The sequence below is a fragment of the Takifugu rubripes genome, chromosome 8 (genome assembly GCF_901000725.2).
Source record: "Takifugu rubripes chromosome 8, fTakRub1.2, whole genome shotgun sequence".
Lineage (NCBI taxonomy): Eukaryota > Metazoa > Chordata > Actinopteri > Tetraodontiformes > Tetraodontidae > Takifugu > Takifugu rubripes.
Genome location: NC_042292.1, coordinates 14,578,877 through 14,597,489, shown reverse-complemented (window position 1 = coordinate 14,597,489; position 18,613 = coordinate 14,578,877). Strand labels below are relative to the sequence as shown.

General features: G+C 43.6%; 3 protein-coding genes and 1 long non-coding RNA gene across 6 annotated transcripts; 2 read left to right on the top strand and 2 right to left on the bottom strand.

Annotated features, from left to right (window-relative positions):
- Positions 1-3,353: 3,353 nt before the first annotated feature.
- On the top strand, positions 3,354-7,524 carry LOC105418729 (Fc receptor-like protein 5). The gene is made up of 11 exons (XM_029840745.1): positions 3,354-3,478; positions 3,575-3,610; positions 3,682-3,939; positions 4,331-4,597; positions 4,670-4,924; positions 4,997-5,278; positions 5,357-5,659; positions 5,869-6,144; positions 6,520-6,783; positions 6,858-6,989; positions 7,074-7,524. The coding sequence occupies exons 1-11, from the start codon at positions 3,442-3,444 to the stop codon at positions 7,124-7,126; spliced, it is 2,163 nt and encodes a 720-aa protein (XP_029696605.1). The 5' UTR covers positions 3,354-3,441; the 3' UTR covers positions 7,127-7,524.
- Positions 7,525-7,701: 177 nt separating this feature from the next.
- LOC115250770 (uncharacterized) lies at positions 7,702-10,764 on the top strand. Of its 2 annotated transcripts, none has more exons than XR_003889353.1 (3): positions 7,702-8,202; positions 8,527-8,616; positions 9,507-10,764. It is a non-coding gene; the product is annotated as an uncharacterized lncRNA (long non-coding RNA). The 2 variants fall into 2 exon arrangements; XR_003889352.1 differs by having other exon boundaries at positions 8,527-8,666.
- ltb4r (leukotriene B4 receptor) lies at positions 10,618-13,126 on the bottom strand. Its single transcript, XM_003977840.3, has 4 exons — positions 13,033-13,126; positions 12,242-12,754; positions 11,889-12,156; positions 10,618-11,375 (listed from the first exon to the last, which is right to left on the bottom strand). Exons 2-4 carry the CDS (start codon positions 12,742-12,744, stop codon positions 11,010-11,012), a joined length of 1,137 nt encoding a protein of 378 aa, XP_003977889.1. The 5' UTR covers positions 12,745-12,754; positions 13,033-13,126; the 3' UTR covers positions 10,618-11,009.
- Positions 13,127-13,875: 749 nt separating this feature from the next.
- Positions 13,876-17,321, bottom strand: LOC101070328 (leukotriene B4 receptor 1-like). Of its 2 annotated transcripts, none has more exons than XM_029840755.1 (5): positions 17,160-17,321; positions 15,203-15,772; positions 14,921-15,121; positions 14,789-14,829; positions 13,876-14,455 (listed from the first exon to the last, which is right to left on the bottom strand). In XM_029840755.1, the coding sequence occupies exons 2-5, from the start codon at positions 15,761-15,763 to the stop codon at positions 14,215-14,217; spliced, it is 1,044 nt and encodes a 347-aa protein (XP_029696615.1). In that variant the 5' UTR covers positions 15,764-15,772; positions 17,160-17,321; the 3' UTR covers positions 13,876-14,214. The 2 variants fall into 2 exon arrangements, with proteins under 2 accessions (XP_029696615.1, XP_029696614.1); XM_029840754.1 differs by having other exon boundaries at positions 15,203-15,778; positions 17,160-17,319.
- Positions 17,322-18,613: the final 1,292 nt, after the last annotated feature.

Below are 18,613 nucleotides of genomic sequence, written 5' to 3'. Positions count from 1 at the left end.
ATTTTTTCAGTGCACAGGAAATCAATCCAGTGCTTGTCACCATCTATGGCCCCACAGGTGTCGAGACCGGTGTTGTCATTTGGTTCATTATCAGACCAAATTATTATCCTTGTCATACTGCACCCCTGGCAGAGACCAGTGCCACACCTGTTGCCCTTTCCCGGGCAACTGTAGAGCCCTATCCAGGCCAGCTTTAGCAACCAAGCAGAATTATGGAGTCTGTCCAGGTCTCTCGTGTCAAACACAGTGGCCAGCTCAGCGCGTTTCTCTCTGCAGTGTGCCCGGGCTTCCTTCCAGGTCTTATACACATCAATGATTGTGTCGAGAGGTAAGATCTTAAGCCCGAGCCCGAGTCCGAGCGGGCCGGGTCGGGACAAAATGTCAATTATTACGTTCGGGTCGGGTCGGGTTCTCTCTCGCTAACTTTAAAAAAGATATATATATATTTATTTATATATTATGTATATTAAAACGGTGTATGGTTATTAAACTAAGGAATACTTGTTATAAAATAAATAATTTGGATAAAACAGAGAAGGCGCTGTATGCTAATTGCTATTTAACTACTAAACAGAGCCAGACCATGCCGTGCGCACGTGAATGCCGCGGTCCCGCCCTCTTTTTAATTTTCCATCCATCCATCTGAGGGTTTATTTATTTCCCTTATTTCACAGGAATAACACGCACTTTACACCGAGGTGACCGCTCTGGACCACCTAGCTCAGCGGGTCTGACTTCTCAAACAGCAGCTGGTCCAGAAACATGTATGAATGGATTCATCCGTGCGCGCAGTCTCCAGCGGAGGATTTTTAAAGTCTGTTTGTTTCCGCCTTTAGTAACGAAGACTATAGTGAACCTGCTACGCCCTGGAGGCTTTACCCCAGATGCCCTTCCTCGCGATCTACAATTCCTCCTCCTCCTGAATCCTCACAAATAAAATATAAAATTTCGGGTTTGTTTCGGGCTCAGGCCAGCAAATCAAGTTAATCGATCGGGCTCGGGCCGGGTCGGGCTTTAATACCCGCGGGCCTGGGTCGGGTCGGGCTGGATTTCTTTAGGCCCGATCTTACCTCTAGTTCAGATACACATCCGGTATTTATATTCCAATAGGCCTCAGAGTGACTCCATTGCAATGTTATGCTACTGTGGCCATCAGTGTTAGACAGAAGGAGTGTACATGTAGTATATTTGTACATGTAGGTGTATTGTTATTTATAGTCATGTGCTGCATGCTTGGCTGCCTCTGACTGCACAGCGTTGGGTGGAATGTGCGTGAGGGAGATTGCCAGTGCGACCCTCCTCATTTGAGCACAATGCTGCACAGTCTGAGGTGCTGACAACAAGCCCGCGCAGATCCATTTCCCAGGGGCTCTGAGGAATCAGTTCAGAGGCCACGATGACTTGTTCTGGTTGCTGCATTTTGGCACTATTTTAAATTTTTGCAATAAATAAGTGATAAATGAACCGGAAAATCACATGTGGTGAAGCTTTCAAAAGGGCTCGTGATAAACCTGACAAACCAGCTCATTTAACTAAGTAGGGAGGGTTTAGTCTGGGCACAAAGTAATTCCAGAATCAAAGGGCTAAGAATGCTGAAATATATGTGCTAACACCTCTCAAAGTTTGGATAGGGTTTGGGAACTTACCATCTGGAGGCTGTTAATCCTTTTTCTCTGCTCTTTTCCTACATCCACTCAACTGCTCTAAGAGCTCTAAACTGACCCATGAACATCTCTGATGTCAGCATCCATCCATACATCATCTTCTACATTTTTCCCATAACAGGGGTGAATGGGAGGCCTCTTAAGTTAATTTAGAGTTGACCCAATAAACCATCTCCCCAAATCTATGGACAGCGGGAGGTGATCAAAGTGCACTATGCATCCTGCATGATGCCACATCTGTTGACGTTTGAAGAGAATTCCAAAAAAACCCAGCACCACCTCACTCCTCCCACCCATGTTTCTGTAACTTTCATTGATGCACACCGAAATTGTAAGTGGATCTGTGCTACGCTACCGTCTACACTGGCTAAGCTCCAGCTAACTCCCGAGTAAATTTATACAATATATTTACGATTTTAGTTCGTCAGTTACAGCTGATTGAAAATTCTTGTATGCAAAAGGAACACGTCTTGTAGATTTTATTCTTCTTGTGATCAAAAGTGCTAGCTAGGAACTAAAAACTATTACATTAAAAATTGGCTACCCTCAACCATCTTATCAATGATTGGCTGAAATGTGGTTTGTTATGGTTCTGTGTCCTGCCTGTGCCCCTGGTGTTTTATTGCTGTGTGTTGTCTCCGGAGACAAGGCTTTGTCACAGTGTTTTCAGAGCGCAGGCAGCTAGCGCATCAAGAGGAGATGCCAACAATTTGAGACAAAAGGGAAATCACGCTGAAATCATGCAAGATCGTAAAGTGAAGGACAGAAGGACACAGTGAGAAAGGACAATTATTGGGGCGCTTTACAAGATTTTTTCCACAATAAGGACAATGACAAGGGTGCTTTTGCAGATTTTGTAAGAACAGACTTCAGTATTTTAGATTATTCACTTTTTTAAAATCCATTGCATCTGTAATAACACAACAGACTGTAGACTTATCAGGAATTTCTTTTGAATAATGTTATTATTGTACATGTACTATGGAAATGACTTAAATGATGTATTTTTAAGATCTCTAAGAACAAACTATTTTCTTCAGCATATCATTATAATTCTTTCTGAAAAGCTGAACATTAAATCAATGTTCTGGCATCTCTGTTATCATTTACTAGATTTGACCATTTCAGAGAGGCATCCTGGTACAGACCATAGGAACAGACACAGGCTAAAGCCCATTATGTTTAGAGAGTGTTTAAAATCAGAGAAGGAAGAACAGTGGTAGGAGACAGGCTGATAAAAAAGACTAAAGGTTAAATTTGGATAATCAGATGAAACGTATGAGAAGACTTTACACAGTCATTTCCTGTAAAACAGCTTTGTCTTAACATGAAACTCGGATTTTGCAAAAATGTAAATTTATTACAGTTGATGAAACCAAACAGGAACCTACTGGATGATCATAGTCACGGCATTCAAACCAGTTAGCTAAATCCAGTTTTCAAGGGCTTAAATGATGTAATCCCAGCAAACCCTCTCCAACTGTTGTTGTCCATTCCGTGCCCAGTACGGAAAGGCTCAATCCCATCTGAGACCAACTGGTGATTGGTGGATTTCTGATTGTTTTTATGTTGGCAATGGAGTTTAAACAGCTATTTAAAGTTGAGACTCAAAGACCAAAATAAAAGTCAAGATCAGTTAAAAGAGGAAGGAAGCGCTGACACAAAAAGTTGAGAAGAGTCTACCCCAGTATATAGTCAACACTTCCTGATTTCTCCTCAGACGGGAACGTTTGGTGCTCATTCTGCTCAAATTTGCATCTCAGTGCTGGATTTTAAAATGGGACAGGCTTTTCCACACCTGCTGGGGCTTTTCTGTAAGTACCAGTAGGACCAGAGTCCTTTCATACTGTCAGCATGTTAAACACCTGATGTGTTCCCAGTTTGATTTGGGAATTATCTGAATTTTTTAGTGCTGATGATGTTGCCGCTCTATGGACAACTTCAAGGTAAGGTTGTGTCTTCGCCAGTGTCGTTCCTGTCTCCTTTAGCTTCACCCCATGCTTCTGTTGGCCTCTAGTGCTGACTGTGGAGCCAGACTGGTCCACTTTTTTCACCGGCGAGTCCGTGAAGCTCATGTGTGACATGAGAGAAGGAAAAGATGCAGACTGGATATATGCAATAAGGAAGGATGGTCAGGAACTTTACCCATTTAGCAGACTCAAGACCCACATGGTACAACTGCAGACAACAAACCAGGGTGGAAAATACTTCTGCATTGGTTTTAATATACAGAGAGGATCTACAAAGTCTAATGTAGTTTCTCTCACTGTATCAGGTAAGTCCTGTTGAGCTATAATTGCAGGTTTTACTTTCAAGCAGCTAGATTTTATATCTAGTTTGAGATCTGCACCTGATCAGAATTTAGACCTTTATAAGTGTTTTGGTTTCATCTTAAGGTGGTTTTGGGTGTTATTCACGGCAAAAAATAAATAAATAAAAACCAAAAAAAAGAGAAGTGCTAAGACAGCTGCTAAACAAGAGAAGAGCTGGAGCATTCACCAGAATGACAGGAAGCATTTTAGTGTCATATTTTAGCCTCTCTTTAGTGGCTAAAAACTAGCAAAGAAGTTGCATAAAAGTTAATTGTATTAGCGCAGCTATTTCTTAACAGCATTTAAATGAATGGTGAAAGCGCAACAACCTACATGACACAGTTGTGTTGGCAGACAGGAATTTGATCCTCCAACACCCGGCGGCCATATTGTATCGAGGTGAAACGGTGCCCCTGCGCTGTCGGCACCGGCTTCAGACAGACATGACAACAGCCACCTTCTACAAGAACAGGTCACTCATCGTAACGGACCCAAACCAGCGGACGCTGATGATGTCAGAAAATGCTGCTGAAATTGGCATCCAGCTACAGTCCGACAGCTCTTACACGTGCAAACTCGGCACGGGTGATGAATCCCAACCGATAAGGGTGAAAGTGGACCGTAAGTAATACTACAGCCGCTCTGGGTTGAACTGATGGATGCTAACTAGTCCGGTTGCTCTGACGTCCACAGCATACAGACCAAAAGCAGAACTAAGGAAAGATGAAGCTGCAGCTGGAGGAAAGGTCACCCTGACGTGTTCTACCATTATACCATCCCATGGTTGGAAGTTCTTCTGGTATAGAGGCAAGAAAAAGGATAGCTTAACCGCACAAGATGTGGCCTTCCTCTCAAATGACAGAATCAGCACATCACAGGGGGGCGTGTACTGGTGCAGGGGAGGAAGAGGAAACCCGGTTTACTACACCGAGTACAGTAACCCAATCGGTATAGGCAATATTGATCAATTGGAATCAAAACACAATTAAGGCAAATGATGTGATTTTTAAACGCTTTCAGTTACAAGCGCAGCTGCGGTGACCCTGCAGCCCAGCTGGCCGGAGATATACTACGGGGAGGCACTCACGCTCTGGTGTCAAATTGAAGGTGGAGAGGATTTCGAATGGATCTATAAATGGGCAGTCCCCAACGCCAACGCCATTGACATTCAGTCTAAAAATGAATACAGAATCAACTACGCTACAGGATCGCACAATGGGAATTACATGTGTTTGGGCCAAATGAAGAACGAAACGTCGTCGACGGCACGGAGCCCTGCCTTTAATCTAAGAGTGTCCAACAGTAAGTCCTTTAGACACACTCATGTATGAGACATTTGTCCACAAATAACACTGGTCGGTTTTGTCCGAATGTCTGCAGATAAACTGAAACCTAACCTCACAGTGTCTCCATCATGGCTGAGTTCTGGAGACTCTGTTACCCTGAACTGCAGAGTCAAATATCCAGATGTGGGTTGGAGGTTCTACTGGTACAAGGCCATTCCCAATTTACCCACCATGCTTTACACCATGGAACCGTTACCTGGCAGCAGCAATGGGACCGAACAGCCTTATTTTATTGTTTACGGACAGACACAGACGGCAGGATATGTCTGTAGAGCTGCAAGAGGAAATCCTCAATCGTTCACTTACAACAGTGAAGTAAAGTTTGTCTGGTCTGGAGGTGAGGATTTATCTTTGGTTTTGGTTTTCCCCTACAAAACAGAACAAATATTAAGCTGTCTTTATAATAATTGTACTTAGTTTGAAAATTCATTTCTGCTAATTAGCCAAGGTGAAGTTTTGCATCTAGTTTAGTAGTTTGGTATCGTCAGTGTTGGTATCTTTCACCTAGACTATGTTCATGCTGACTTAATATATTTTGTTTTTGAGATGTTCAGTCTGCAGCGACCCTCTCCGTGAGCCCTGACCGAGCACAACACTTTATCACGGACACAATGTCCCTGTCGCTGACCTGCGCCGGAGACTCAGCTGAGTGGACAGTCAATAGGTTTTCCTCCTCCTCCGGTTACCTGACCCATTGCGCCACCTGGGGGTCAATGACTGGACCCACATGCTACATCAATGGGCAGTCATTCATCGACGGGGTGTACTGGTGCGAGACCACAACAGGACTCTTCAGTAATGCAGTCAACATCACCGGAACCCGTGAGTCTGTTTTACCACTTTCTTACCTACATTACACAACACTATTTCAACTAAATTTATTGGAATGATTTGAGCATATGTCATCACTTTTCAGAGGCAATCTACCCCAAGGGCATCAGCTGCTAGCTTAGCATGCAAGCAAGCTTTCTCTAGATCATAAGATGTTGCTTGATCAGGACATGCTTGGTTTTTCTGGACGGTTTAAAGCTAGTTAAAGTCTAAGGCTTATTTCTAGAAGCAATTAAAGAGGGTGAGGCTTAGTGTTCATACAAGTTAGATAATTAAATATCTCGTGTGACTAATCATTAAAGTGTAAATGAATTATGCAACAAGACACCCAATTACCAGAAATGCAATATAATTCCCTTTTTCCAGATAACAATGCCATCGTGGACTTTCCCGTTCACCCTGTGACTGAGGGACAGCCCGTCACCCTCCGGTGCAAGTGGAAGACAGAACTAAACCTTGCTGTTATTTCTTTCTACAAAAATGACAAACTCATCCAAAATGACACCCGGGGGGAGTTTTTCATCCCTGCTGTTTCAAAGTCCGATGAAGGTTTTTACAAATGTGGGAGGAAAGGCAGGATGCAGCGGTCGGCAGGCTCAACATCGCCAGCAAGCTGGATGTCGATAAAAGGTGAGTGAGTTGTGAGAAGTGTGCCCACCACAGCACAGGTTGGGAATTAATAATAATGTGAATTATCTATGTAGCGGCGGTGTTGTCTCAGCAGCATCCAAGCTCTCCTGTAGGTATCGTCTCATTCATGCGAATAATCCTAGTTTGTGTCCTAACTGTTGCTGCTGGAATAGCAGTGTGTGTCCTTCACAGAAGGCCTCAACAAGGTGAGAAGCTTTGCTGTAAGTAGCAGCATGTTTCAAACTAGCTTTCATGGTCTACAAATATAACAAGCAGCTTCATTTCTCAAGGGGAACGTGGAGAACTGAGACAGGAGCCAGAACTCTGTGAGAGTGGCTCCTGACTCACTGAGAGTGAGGAGCCCCCTCACCTCACCTCACCTCACCTCACCTCACCTCAGTTCAGGTCAGTTTTCAGGAATCAACAAGGAAAAAAAAAAAAACTTGATCATCCCCCAAAATTTCAGAGAAACGAAGAAAACTTGAGAAAACGTCCTGGAAACATCACACCAACAGTCAGACACGGAGGTGGTGCTTGATACAATTCCGACTGTCACAATTACTGATCTTTATTTTTATGTATATCAATAACTCTAATTCAATGTTATTTCTTTGCTCTCTCTATACTGTTTATTGAATATTCCATCGTATACATTATTAAAAAAATTGTTTCCTGTCCTGCATGATATTTGAAATGACCTGTTTGTACACAGAAAATTAAAAAGGTTTTGGATTCAGTTTTTTTCGTGTTTAAGTTGCTGAGTTAAAACTATAACTTCCAAATTAATACACTATAAAAAAGTAAAATAAAGACATCGACTGTCAACTACTGGTAATATGTGCATATCTGTTATCTGGAAGCACATCTGCAGGTGTTATGGTCTCAGTTTTTGATATATGGTCATTTATTCTCATTCTCTCTTAGATAAACATTTCTCCTTATTTGGGACGTGAGTGGCTGACCTTACCTGTGCCAGGTGGCAAACCAGTCAGGCTGCCAATATTTTTCACAGTAAATGACAAAAGAAATGGCGATCCAGATCTAGAGTTGAGTGTTGGACCGTACCTTGTGTAGACCTTTGTGTCACCACAGAAGCAGCATCAGCATCACGGTCCTGTGCTTTGGTTCTTAGCGATAAATAAAGCTAAAAAAAAAAAAAAATAAAGTCACAAACATGGCTTCAAGGAACAGTTCCAAAATGCAAATTTGCCGAGCGCATGTTACTGACTGTTTCATGACTGCTGTTGCTATGTGGTCACAGGTTTGTACATTACAACTAGCTAGCAAAGCCAGATTTAGAAAGACATTTTCATGATTTCCTACCTGTGATCTCATTTTCTACCACTAAGAGAAGCCACTTCTGCTCAACTCTGGTCCAGGTCAGACACTCTGCAGGTGAGCTCTGAGTCCACTTGAGAGGTAAGATCTTAAGCCCGAGCCCAAAATGTCAATTATTACGTTCGGGTCGGGTCGGGTCGGCTTCTCTCTCGCTAACTTTTTTTTAAAAATAAATATTTATTTATATATTATGTATATTAAAACGATGTATGGTTATTAAACTAAGGAATACTTGTTATAAAATAAATCATTTGGATAAAACAGAGAAGGCGCTGTATGGTAATTGCTATTTAACTACTAAACAGAGCCAGACCATGCCGTGCGCACGTGAATGCCGCGGTCCCGCCCTCTTTTTAATTTTCCATCCATCCATCTGAGGGTTTATTTATTTCCCTTGTTTCACAGGAATAACACGCACTTTACACCGAGGTGACCGCTCTGGACCACCTAGCTCAGCGGGTCTGACTTCTCAAACAGCAGCTGGTCCAGAAACAGGTATGAATGGATTCATCCGTGCGCGCAGTCTCCAGCGGAGGATTTTTAAAGTATGTTTGTTTCCGCCTTTCGTAACGAAGACTATAGTGAACCTGCTACGCCCTGGAGGCTTTACCCCAGATGCCCTTCCTCGCGATCTACAATTCCTCCTCCTCCTGAATCTATAAAATTTCGGTTTTGTTTCGGGCTCGGGCCAGCAAATCAAGTTAATTGATCGGGCTCGGGCCGGGCTTTAATACCCGCGGGCCTGGGTCGGGTCGGGCTGGATTTTTTAGGCCCGATCTTACCTCTAATTGTGTCCTAAAAACCCACCAAACTGCCATTGGGCATTATCAAGGCTGAGTGAGAGAAAGAAGTCTGTATCGTCTTGATCGACTTACCAACCAGAAAGAACGGAGTTAAGTTCCACCTCATCTTTTGTCTGTTAAGTAAAAGATAAAACTGGAAAGAAAAACTGGACCTAAGGCTCGGATTGCAAGTGCTAAAAACTGAATTTAAATAAAATCATGAACGCACACCATCTAAAAGCACAATAATTAAAGCTAATAATAATATTAAAGTGGATACACTGAGTAGCATGTAAAAAATACTGATGATCACTCGCAACACCACCATTTATACGCCTGCTGCCACAGTTGGCATTTGAATATTGAAATCTCCAGTTCATATCTTGATTATCAGGGAAAGTTGCTTTTTCTGAGCAGAAAATGTGCACAATGCCAAACATAAATGTGCTGTAATGTCTCGCTAAAAGCGTTGGGAGTGTTTGTCATGTGTAAAAGTCAGAGCAATGTTCAGCTTTGCATAAACATCAACATGAAAAAAAGAAATCACAGTTTGTCAGGTTCCCAGCTTCTGGTAACTCTTGTGTTGTTGTTCTTCCCCTGCAGGGGGCGTGGTGGAGCCACGAGTGGCGCCGGGTACTGGCGCACCTGCAGACTATCGGTGATCAAGCCACCTATTTATGGACTCTTCTCACAGGTTGCCAGCGTTGGGTGTTTTGTCTGATTCCAAAAACCCCGACTACACCTTCCTGGATTTTCGTAGAGATTTATTCCTGTGTGGATTATTTGGAGCCCGATTTATGGATTATCGTTTGGATTGTTCTTCTTGGACTACTTTTGACCCCGCTCGGGATTGTTTGTTGTGAGTTTGCCTTTCCGGCTTGGATTTAGAACTCCACCTCTTTTGAGTTAAATACATTCCTGTGATCTTCAATAAAGTTTCTCGGAAGACGATCTGCCACTGTGTGCTGCCTGCTTTCGGGTCCTGGTACAACCGTTCGTAAAACAGTTGATTCTATGACGAGGCATCAACTGGAATTTTGCGCATCATGTTTGCATCTAGGTGAATTTCAGATATTACTGAAACATGGCTCAATTGTATTTTCCTACAATGTATTACTTGGGGTTTATTTCAAGAATTATTTACAATAATCTCTTTGGCTAAATTGTGCATCACGTAAATATTGGCGTAAATTTGCTGAGGGAAATTGACTTTCTCAATGAGTAAGAAGGGTCATTTACAGGCATTGCAGGTTTTACCCTGCAGAGGCAGCATTTTACCCATTAGCCATTTGAACGTCAATGCCAAACCGCATGGAAGAAAAAGCAAGTCGTTGTACACAAGGTTGAGGAAAAACAATCCTTGGAAATGCTGTTAAGGTTGTTTCTAGGTTTGTAAAACTTGTGATGCTGAAATCAAAGAAAACGCAACCCAACAGCTGCTTGGCAACAGCAGTTTCCTATTTATTTAAATGTACATCATTCAAAACCTTCCCTGCCCCCAAACTTTCACAATTTAAATAAAATAAAAAATGTGTCTGGTTTTACAACAGTGTTAGCACTGTAAAGTTCTTAACCTTAAAAACATTATCTGTTGAAATTTCAATTAAAAAGAATCCTATTGCAATCGAACAAGGAGGGGGAATTTGAAATGTCCCTTTTTGCAATGTTCTGTTAAACTGTGAAATCGGTTTTAAAAGAGGAAGAAGGCAAATACTGGAGGATAAACACTGTTTTATTTATAAAAAATGTGCATAAATTAACATTCATTTCAAATTTATATTTACACTGCTTATAGTTTAAAAAGAAAAAAGTCTGCCATGCAAAAATGGGTTTGTTTTTTTTCATGCTCTACACAGGCTAGGCAGACAACATGATAACGGTTAACATTTATAGTACGCTAATTAAATTAATACCACTTTATCTTTATTTTCCAAAAACCTGTTGCAATGTTTTGACTGGAAATACTTCTGGTATCTAGATTTGGTGATAACATAACAGTATTTAACATCTTTACTGCCATAATATAGCATCTTAACACACTATTTCTTATTTTTTTTTACTAAAATAGTCGGAGGAAAGAGACATTTGAAGCATAACTTATAGGTGCTAATCCAGCGGCTCCACACTGGCCAGAGTCTTGAGCTCTGGCTCATTTTGTCCCACCACACTGCTCATGTTCTTGTTCTTGCCTTTGAAGGGCTTCCCCAGCTTCACTGACAAAGATTGAAGTACGGTGTTTGAGGAGCTGCTCATGCGGCCACTGCGCGTACTTGTGGTCCGGCTCTCTGAGTAGGTGCCCTCAAAGAGCTTGCCCATGAAACTGAGGCCAGCCTGCCGGATGTGGGAGCTGCCGGCAAAAACATAGAGGATGGGGTTGGCGGCGCTGCTAAAGTAGGCAAAAGCTGTGACGTTTGGACGGGCGGTTTTGGCAGCTTTAATCACCCAAGCTTTGCCCTGGAGCAGACCAGTTACCTGGATCAAGATGAAAAGAAATGTTAGAGGAGGTGATCACAAGGTGGATACAAAAAAGGTATAACAAATATGGTCACCCCCCCCCCCCCCCCTTGAGTATGCAGTACTGATAACCCTGGCCTGCTTCAATGATGGTGTAGCATCAATGCAATTTCTGGCCAATCAGACCAGCTTCTGCCAATCCCTTTGAATTCATTATGACCTTTTTCTAATATATTTGACTTGAAGAAATAGGAAAATTGTCATATAAACTGCCCTATGCTGGTGTTTACTTGGATAAAAATACTTGTTTGAGCATGAGACAACATTACTACCAATGAACGTTTCAGTGAATCGGTAGCCCATTTTAGCCCTTTGTAGCCTATTTGTAACTGCTGTGGGATACATTTGTAGCATCTCTGGATAGGCAGGTCATAGGTGGCCTTGCTGCCTAGACAGTAAATTGTGCGACATTGCAGTTCAATTCATATCGAGAGTGAATTGAACTGGACCATAGGAAGCTTTAAATCACACCTGTATGAGGTTGACAATGTGATAGGGCAGCCAAAACACCGCAAAGGTACATATGATCATCAGGATGAGGCAGCTCCCTTGAGATCTGCGATGGAAGCGGGCACTCTGTAGACGGCAGATGACCGAGGAGTAGCAGGTGTTGATGAGGGTGAAAGGCACCAGGCAGCCCATAATAGTCTCAAATAGGTACTGGAAGGCCTCGTGGCCCACACTTTTCCAGTGATATGGAATACAAAATTTTAACGTGCCGTTTGGCTTCTTCAGATTGCTGTTGGACAGGAAAAGGAAATGATTTTTGAGAAAAAACAAACATCACTGGAAAATTGCTAATGAAAGGAATGGTGGAATTTTACCTCCGGTAGAAAGGCATGGGCAGGGAGAAGATGAACGCTAACATCCAGACCCCCATCAGCAACGCAAGCAGGGATCGTTTGGTCCTCATTCTCTGGGACAGAAAGGGCTTCGTAACGGCCAGCCAGCGGTCCATGCTCATTAGGCAGATCAGGTAAATGGACACATACATGTTCACGCTGGACAGGTAATGCACCAGCTTGCATGCAGCCGAGCCGAACTCCCAGCCCCTTCCCCCGGCCAGGTAGCGCAGAAACAACGGCGCGCTGAGCAGCACGAAAGCATCTGCCAGAGCCAGATTCAGCACCAGGATGCAAGTCACCGAGCGCTTCTTTACTCGGCACAGCACTGACCAGACCACGAACAGATTCCCAGGGAAGCCCAGGATGAAGGCCAGGGTCAGGATGGCGATGCCGACCTGAGATGAAACACTGATAGATCCTCCCGGTGGAGTAAATGAAGAGGAGGAGGAAGAGGAGGGGGGTTGCAAGGTGCTGTTGGCCATAGTGATGAATCTGAAAGTGAAGAAACAGATGGTAATCCTTCAAGATTTGTCATCTGGCCAGATTTTTACAGCACCAGAAAATCTTATTAGTTTATTGAAAATGATCCAAATAAATAAGACAAAGATTATTAAGGCAGCGACAGCACCAGTATAAACTAAATAAATGTAAAGCAAAACTTTCTAACAGTGATGTACGAAGATATTAACACCAAAGCTGAAATGTGTCTCTTTACCAATGCAAGAACTTTTAAAATATCATAAGATATAATAGGTAAGTTACATTCTGACCTTCAACAGCAGAGTTCCTTTCTGAATTCAGGCTACCTACTGTGATCTCCCAGACTTCCTTCTCTAATCTGACGAGAGAAAGAAAAAATAAAATACGTACCGTATATTGAGTAAGAATGGTCATGTGAGGGGAAATCAAGGACAGGAAGCCAGTTCCAGCTTGCTGGGTTCTGATGTGTTTGTGGTTCCTGGTACATGATGAGTCAAACTGCCATAGATTTGAATGGTTGATAAGACAAGAATGTTTTGAGGGCAGCATCATTTTCTAGCAAAGTTTTTTTTTCCAAGTAAAAAAAAGCCACAGAATGAGAGGAGGAGGCCAAAATGGTCCAAGAAAGTGTCAAACCGTGGTGATGCATGAGTTCTAAAGCCCACGTGTATTAATGTTGGCTCTTGCACCATAGGTGGTGTCAGGATATTCCTCAACATGTATCTTTCATAGCTGCGCATGAAAGACAAGCTGTACTGAATTACCCAACTCTGCCCAGTTGAGTCATATTGCAGGAAAATGTGCTTTTGTACCATTTTCTATTAGGTGGCGGGAAGACAAATAGCACAAACTGTATCGATGAACGTGTTAAGAGGCACAGTTCCATTTACTCCGTGAAAGTATGTCTTTCCGTTATCGACAGAATTAAAGATAAGCAGATGTTTTTGGAACCCTTTGGCTTATTAATTTATCACAAACATTGAAATATCTGGTCAGAATCAAAGAGATTCACAGAAAACCCAGAGACGACTTCTTCGAAGCCATGCTCTACATTGCTACATTGTCCCACCGGCTTTGATACGCTGCTATTGCAACATTAGCCACATCAAAGCCTAAGTATCACAGAGCTCCACTTAGTAGAAACCACTTTTTTTTTTAATAAAGCTAAAGTTCAGTTTTTACAGCCTTGTTTTCTGCCCTCAAAGGGCTGGTAAAAAAAAGAAAAAAAATCAACTGATGCAGCTTAAAACCAAACAGTGCAGTACAGAGGCACGGAAAGCAAACATGTTAGCTTGAATATAATCAGGTGCCTCCGTCTAAATCTGAGTCTGTGCTCCTCAAGGAAGCATAACAAGTTTTGGTTTAGTTACGTTTTTCATAGTCCTACCAAACAGTAAAACACTGGTAAACACTGGATTAGCCAAATGTCTATTTCCAAGTCACTGTTAGCACTCCTGGCAGAGTCTAGATTATCATCCCAGTGTGATGGCTTCAGCCTCTTTCTCTTTGTCCCGGCTGTTCTGGCTGTTCTGCCGGCTCTTCCTGGATACCAAGTCCAGCCCCGTACCCTCAAACAAGCGGGCCATGAAGGCTAGACCCTCTTGCCGTATATACGACTTTCCCACAAAGAAGTACAGCACCGGGTTGGCACAGCTGCTGATGAAGGCGATAGAAGATGTGACGACCCGGCTGCTTTGCCATATTTTATCCAATCTGAATGAGATTAAAAGAGCATATTAATGGCCGAAAAAATAATTCTTGAGACAAAAAAACAAGAGAACATCCAAATTACTGTATGAAACATAAAACTCCCTTAACAATATATACTAGCAAGCCGTGTTGGCTTCCAAATAACTATTGTTGTATTGTAAAATGATATAATACGCAATTTAACGTATCATAGTAGCAAGCTGAACAGTAATACAGCCCTTCATAATCACTCATTCGCACTATAAAAGAGCTTTAAATCCATTCTGAAAGATAATGATCTTCCGAAGGACCGTGAGCATTATTCCAGCTTTGTATGTCAGTTGTGTGAAAACTTACATGTCTTTAACTTTGCCCTCTGGACACAAAGCCCACGTGACCTGGTAGCAAAAAAGCAAAGGAAGAAACATTCGGTTAGCGGCTCCTGAGAGGGACGATTTTCTTCTTGGTGAAACAGGAAGTGTGACATACTTGCACCATATTGACGATGTGGTAAGGCAACCAAAACAGGCAGAACGTCAGTACAATGGCAAGGATGAGGTTCTCGCTCCGGATGCGGCGGCCAAACCTGGTCTGTCGGATCCGTCGTAAAATACGTATGTAGCAGAACACGATGACCGTGTAAGGTATTAAAAATCCAAAGATGAGCTCCAGCATGTACTGGATCACCACCTGTGGAGTGGGGGAAATATTTAATCCTCTGTGGTTCTATATTGCGTTGAAACCACATTTAAAGAATATTCTTATCATCACCGTTGGCATTCTGGATTGGTCATCTTCTTCGTGGAATGAATCACACACAACTTTGTTGCCATTACTCTTCTTCCACACTTTTCTGAAGATGATTGCTGGGATGGAGGCGATCATGACCAGCACCCACACCACCGCCAGCACCTTCATCACTGTTTTCCGACCACTGATGCGAGCGGTCCACTGCGGCCACAGCACCGCCAGCATCCTGTAGACACTCATGACCATGATGAGATGGATGGAGGCGTACATGTTGAGGAGGCACAGGTAGAAGAGGATCTTGCACATGGCCTCGCCGAATGGCCAGTCCTTGGAAATCAGGTACGCGATGAAGAACGGGGAGAGCCCCATCAGGGAGCCGTCGGCGATGGCTAGGTTGAGGATGATGAGGGTGGTGACGGATTGTCTTTTGGCACGCGCGAGGATGCTCCAGATGATGAAGAGGTTTCCCGGGAAACCCAACAGAAAGACAATGCTCAGGATGAGCGCGCCCATGGTGGTGCTCACAGGGTTGTCCACAATAGTGTTGTTGACGACATTGAAAGTCGAGTTAACCTGGGCCATTTTTCACTCCTAAAACTTAAAGGAAACATTAAGAAATGTTTTTATTAGTTGTAACTTCCGGCCTGATTCTTATGAAATGCATCACATCACATTTGTATGGAGGTGTCCTGCAACATTAACAAGTTTTAACGGGGTTTCTTGGTTTTACGGTCTGAACGAGATCAGACATGAGTGGGGATCCGAAGCGACTGCGTTGGTGTGTTTGAGCAATGACTCACTTTCTGTCCTTAAAGGCAACATTCAAACAAAGTGGCGGTGTAATAATTAACACCTGTCAAAGTCACACACCAATACTTCAGGCATAGACTTCAGAAGATGCTAGCTCTGAGTTATACTGACTTAGCATCGTGGGTTGTGGACAAACCGGAGTCATCTAGATGGTTCATCTAGTGCATCCTGCAGATGCTCAATTGGCATCTGTTCCAGGAATTCAGAGGACAGCGAAGGCTGTTGGCAAGTGCACCAAAGACCCACAGATTCCCTTTTAAGATCAAAGCACAACATGTGGTTTTAATGCGCCTTTCAGAGCAACCCCTTTAATACTGTTCTTTCTGTTTGTAGAAGAAAAATAGTTTTTAAATTCCTGCTTGTTGCCACTTGTTGGGTGTGTCCCGGAGATTAGTTTCGGAGCACGCCCTGTGCTGCGGAGCCTCAACCTACACAATGAATACCATCAAATCTGTCTCTGTAGCCAAACCTGTTTGATAGTGTAGCAACATGTGCTGTTATTACAGAGTAATGATATTAGCGTGGGCGCACCACGATGGCTTCTTGTTGGATTATTACTGATTTCTGTGCTCAACAAAACTAAAAACCAAACAATTCATTCACTGAAAAAAAAAAGCATTGGCTACAATTCTGATGCTGTTGTCAGTTGTGGTTTATTGATGCCAACTGTGTTGCATTTGCAGCACAAACCACATGAGTGCAACGGTCACATTGCTCAACATTCCAACAGTGTCACACTATATGAACAACAACCGGCTGATGTCATGGCCCCTATACATTCTGTTCTTATTGCGGTTAAAGGCGGTGTCTTTGTTTTCTCCCCATGTACTGCATATTTGCTTCCTTCAGAGCAATGATCGTCTTCATGAGTTGACCTCTCCCTTAAACAAGCGCTCACATCAATGAGCTGTAAAGCCTAACTGTAAAGGTGTGTTAGCATGTGACTCACACTTAAGAAAGAGCACCTGAACCTTCACAGAAAAAAGAACTAAATGCACATGCAAGCCAGGCGCACAAATGTGAATTTCTCCAACGAGACCAAAGGCCTCGAGGGGAAAGCAAAAACAAAACAGGAATTTAATGGCAGCTTCAGTAGCAGCGCGCAGTTGCAGAGATTTGTTGACAGTTGTAAGTGTGGGTTTGTGGCTGAAATGTGAGCGAGACTCACCGAGTCGTCTAGGGAGATGACATCGATGGCTGGAGATCGGAATCTGTTGGAAATATCACACCTCCTTTCCCTCTCCCTGCTTTATCTCCCCATATTTTCCGCCCACCCGCTCTTCTCTTCTCTGTCGCTCCTCACTGGTTTCTCGTGCTTGCTGGAACACGTACGGGACTGAGCGGAGAAGGTGTGTCCCCGGTTACCTGGCAGGCCTCTCCCTTGGCTGCATGTCAACGTCTTCGCACACGAGTGAGAATTCCTCACATGGAGATCCAGTTTGGAGCCTCCGGTTAACCTCCAGGTTTGAACAGGAGGGATTTTAGGAAAAAGAACTGTAACTGGGTAGATGCACTGGTTATAGTGGGACAGAGAGGGTGGGTGCACTGGTTATAGTGGGACAGAGAGGGTAGATGCACTGGTTATACTGGGACAGAGAGGGTGGATGCACCGGTTATAGTGGGACAGAGAGGGTAGATGCACTGGTTATAGTGGGACAGAGAGGGTAGGAGCACTGGTTATACTGGGACAGAGAGGGTAGATGCACTGGTTATAGTGGGACAGAGAGGGTGGGTGCACTGGTTATAGTGGGACAGAGAGGGTAGGAGCACTGGTTATACTGGGACAGAGAGGGTAGGAGCACTGGTTATACTGGGACAGAGAGGGTGGATGCACTGGTTATACTGGGACAGAGAGGGTAGATGCACTGGTTATACTGGGACAGAGAGGGTAGATGCACTGGTTATAGTGGGACAGAGAGGGTGGGTGCACTGGTTATAGTGGGACAGAGAGGGTGGATGCACTGGTTATAGTGGGACAGAGAGGGTAGATGCACTGGTTATAGTGGGACAGAGAGGGTGGATGCACTGGTTATAGTGGGACAGAGAGGGTGGATGCACTGGTTATACTGGGACAGAGAGAGTGGATGCACTGGTTATAGTGGGACAGAGAGGGTGGATGCACTGGTTATACTGGGACAGAGAGAGTGGATGCACTGGTTATAGTGGGACAGAGAGGGTGGATGCACTGGTTATAGTGGGACAGAGAGGGTGGATGCACTGGTTATACTGGGACAGAAACGGTGGATGCACTGGTTATAGTGGGACAGAGAGGGTGGATGCACTGGTTATAGTGGGACAGAGAGGGTGGATGCACTGGTTATACTGGGACAGAAACGGTGGATGCACTGGTTATAGTGGGACAGAGAGGGTAGATTCACTGGTTATAGTGGGACAGAGAGGGTGGATGCACTGGTTATAGTGGGACAGAGAGGGTAGATTCACTGGTTATAGTGGGACAGAGAGGGTGGATGCACTGGTTATACTGGGACAGAGAGGGTGGATGCACTGGTTATACTGGGACAGAGAGGGTAGATTCACTGGTTATAGTGGGACAGAGAGGGTAGTTTCACTGGTTATAGTGGGACAGAGAGGGTGGATGCACTGGTTATACTGGGACAGAGA

What these genes read in the sequence shown, in the direction of transcription:
- ltb4r (XM_003977840.3), bottom strand. Translation starts at nt 12,744, where the DNA reads ATGGCCAACAGCACCTTGCAACCCCCCTCCTCTTCCTCCTCCTCTTCA. An exon ending in CCCATGCCTTTCTACCGGAG is followed by an intron (nt 12,157 to 12,241) that starts GTAAAATTCCAC and finishes CCTGTCCAACAG; the next exon opens with CAATCTGAAGAAGCCAAACG. An exon ending in ACATTGTCAACCTCATACAG is followed by an intron (nt 11,376 to 11,888) that starts GTGTGATTTAAA and finishes ATCTTGATCCAG; the next exon opens with GTAACTGGTCTGCTCCAGGG.
- LOC101070328 (XM_029840755.1), bottom strand. Translation starts at nt 15,763, where the DNA reads ATGGCCCAGGTTAACTCGACTTTCAATGTCGTCAACAACACTATTGTG. An exon ending in ACCAATCCAGAATGCCAACG is followed by an intron (nt 15,122 to 15,202) that starts GTGATGATAAGA and finishes CCCACTCCACAG; the next exon opens with GTGGTGATCCAGTACATGCT. An exon ending in GAGGGCAAAGTTAAAGACAT is followed by an intron (nt 14,456 to 14,788) that starts GTAAGTTTTCAC and finishes AATCTCATTCAG; the next exon opens with ATTGGATAAAATATGGCAAA.
- LOC105418729 (XM_029840745.1), top strand. Translation starts at nt 3,442, where the DNA reads ATGGGACAGGCTTTTCCACACCTGCTGGGGCTTTTCT. An exon ending in GCTCTATGGACAACTTCAAG is followed by an intron (nt 3,611 to 3,681) that starts GTAAGGTTGTGT and finishes GTTGGCCTCTAG; the next exon opens with TGCTGACTGTGGAGCCAGAC. An exon ending in AGTCAACATCACCGGAACCC is followed by an intron (nt 6,145 to 6,519) that starts GTGAGTCTGTTT and finishes CCCTTTTTCCAG; the next exon opens with ATAACAATGCCATCGTGGAC.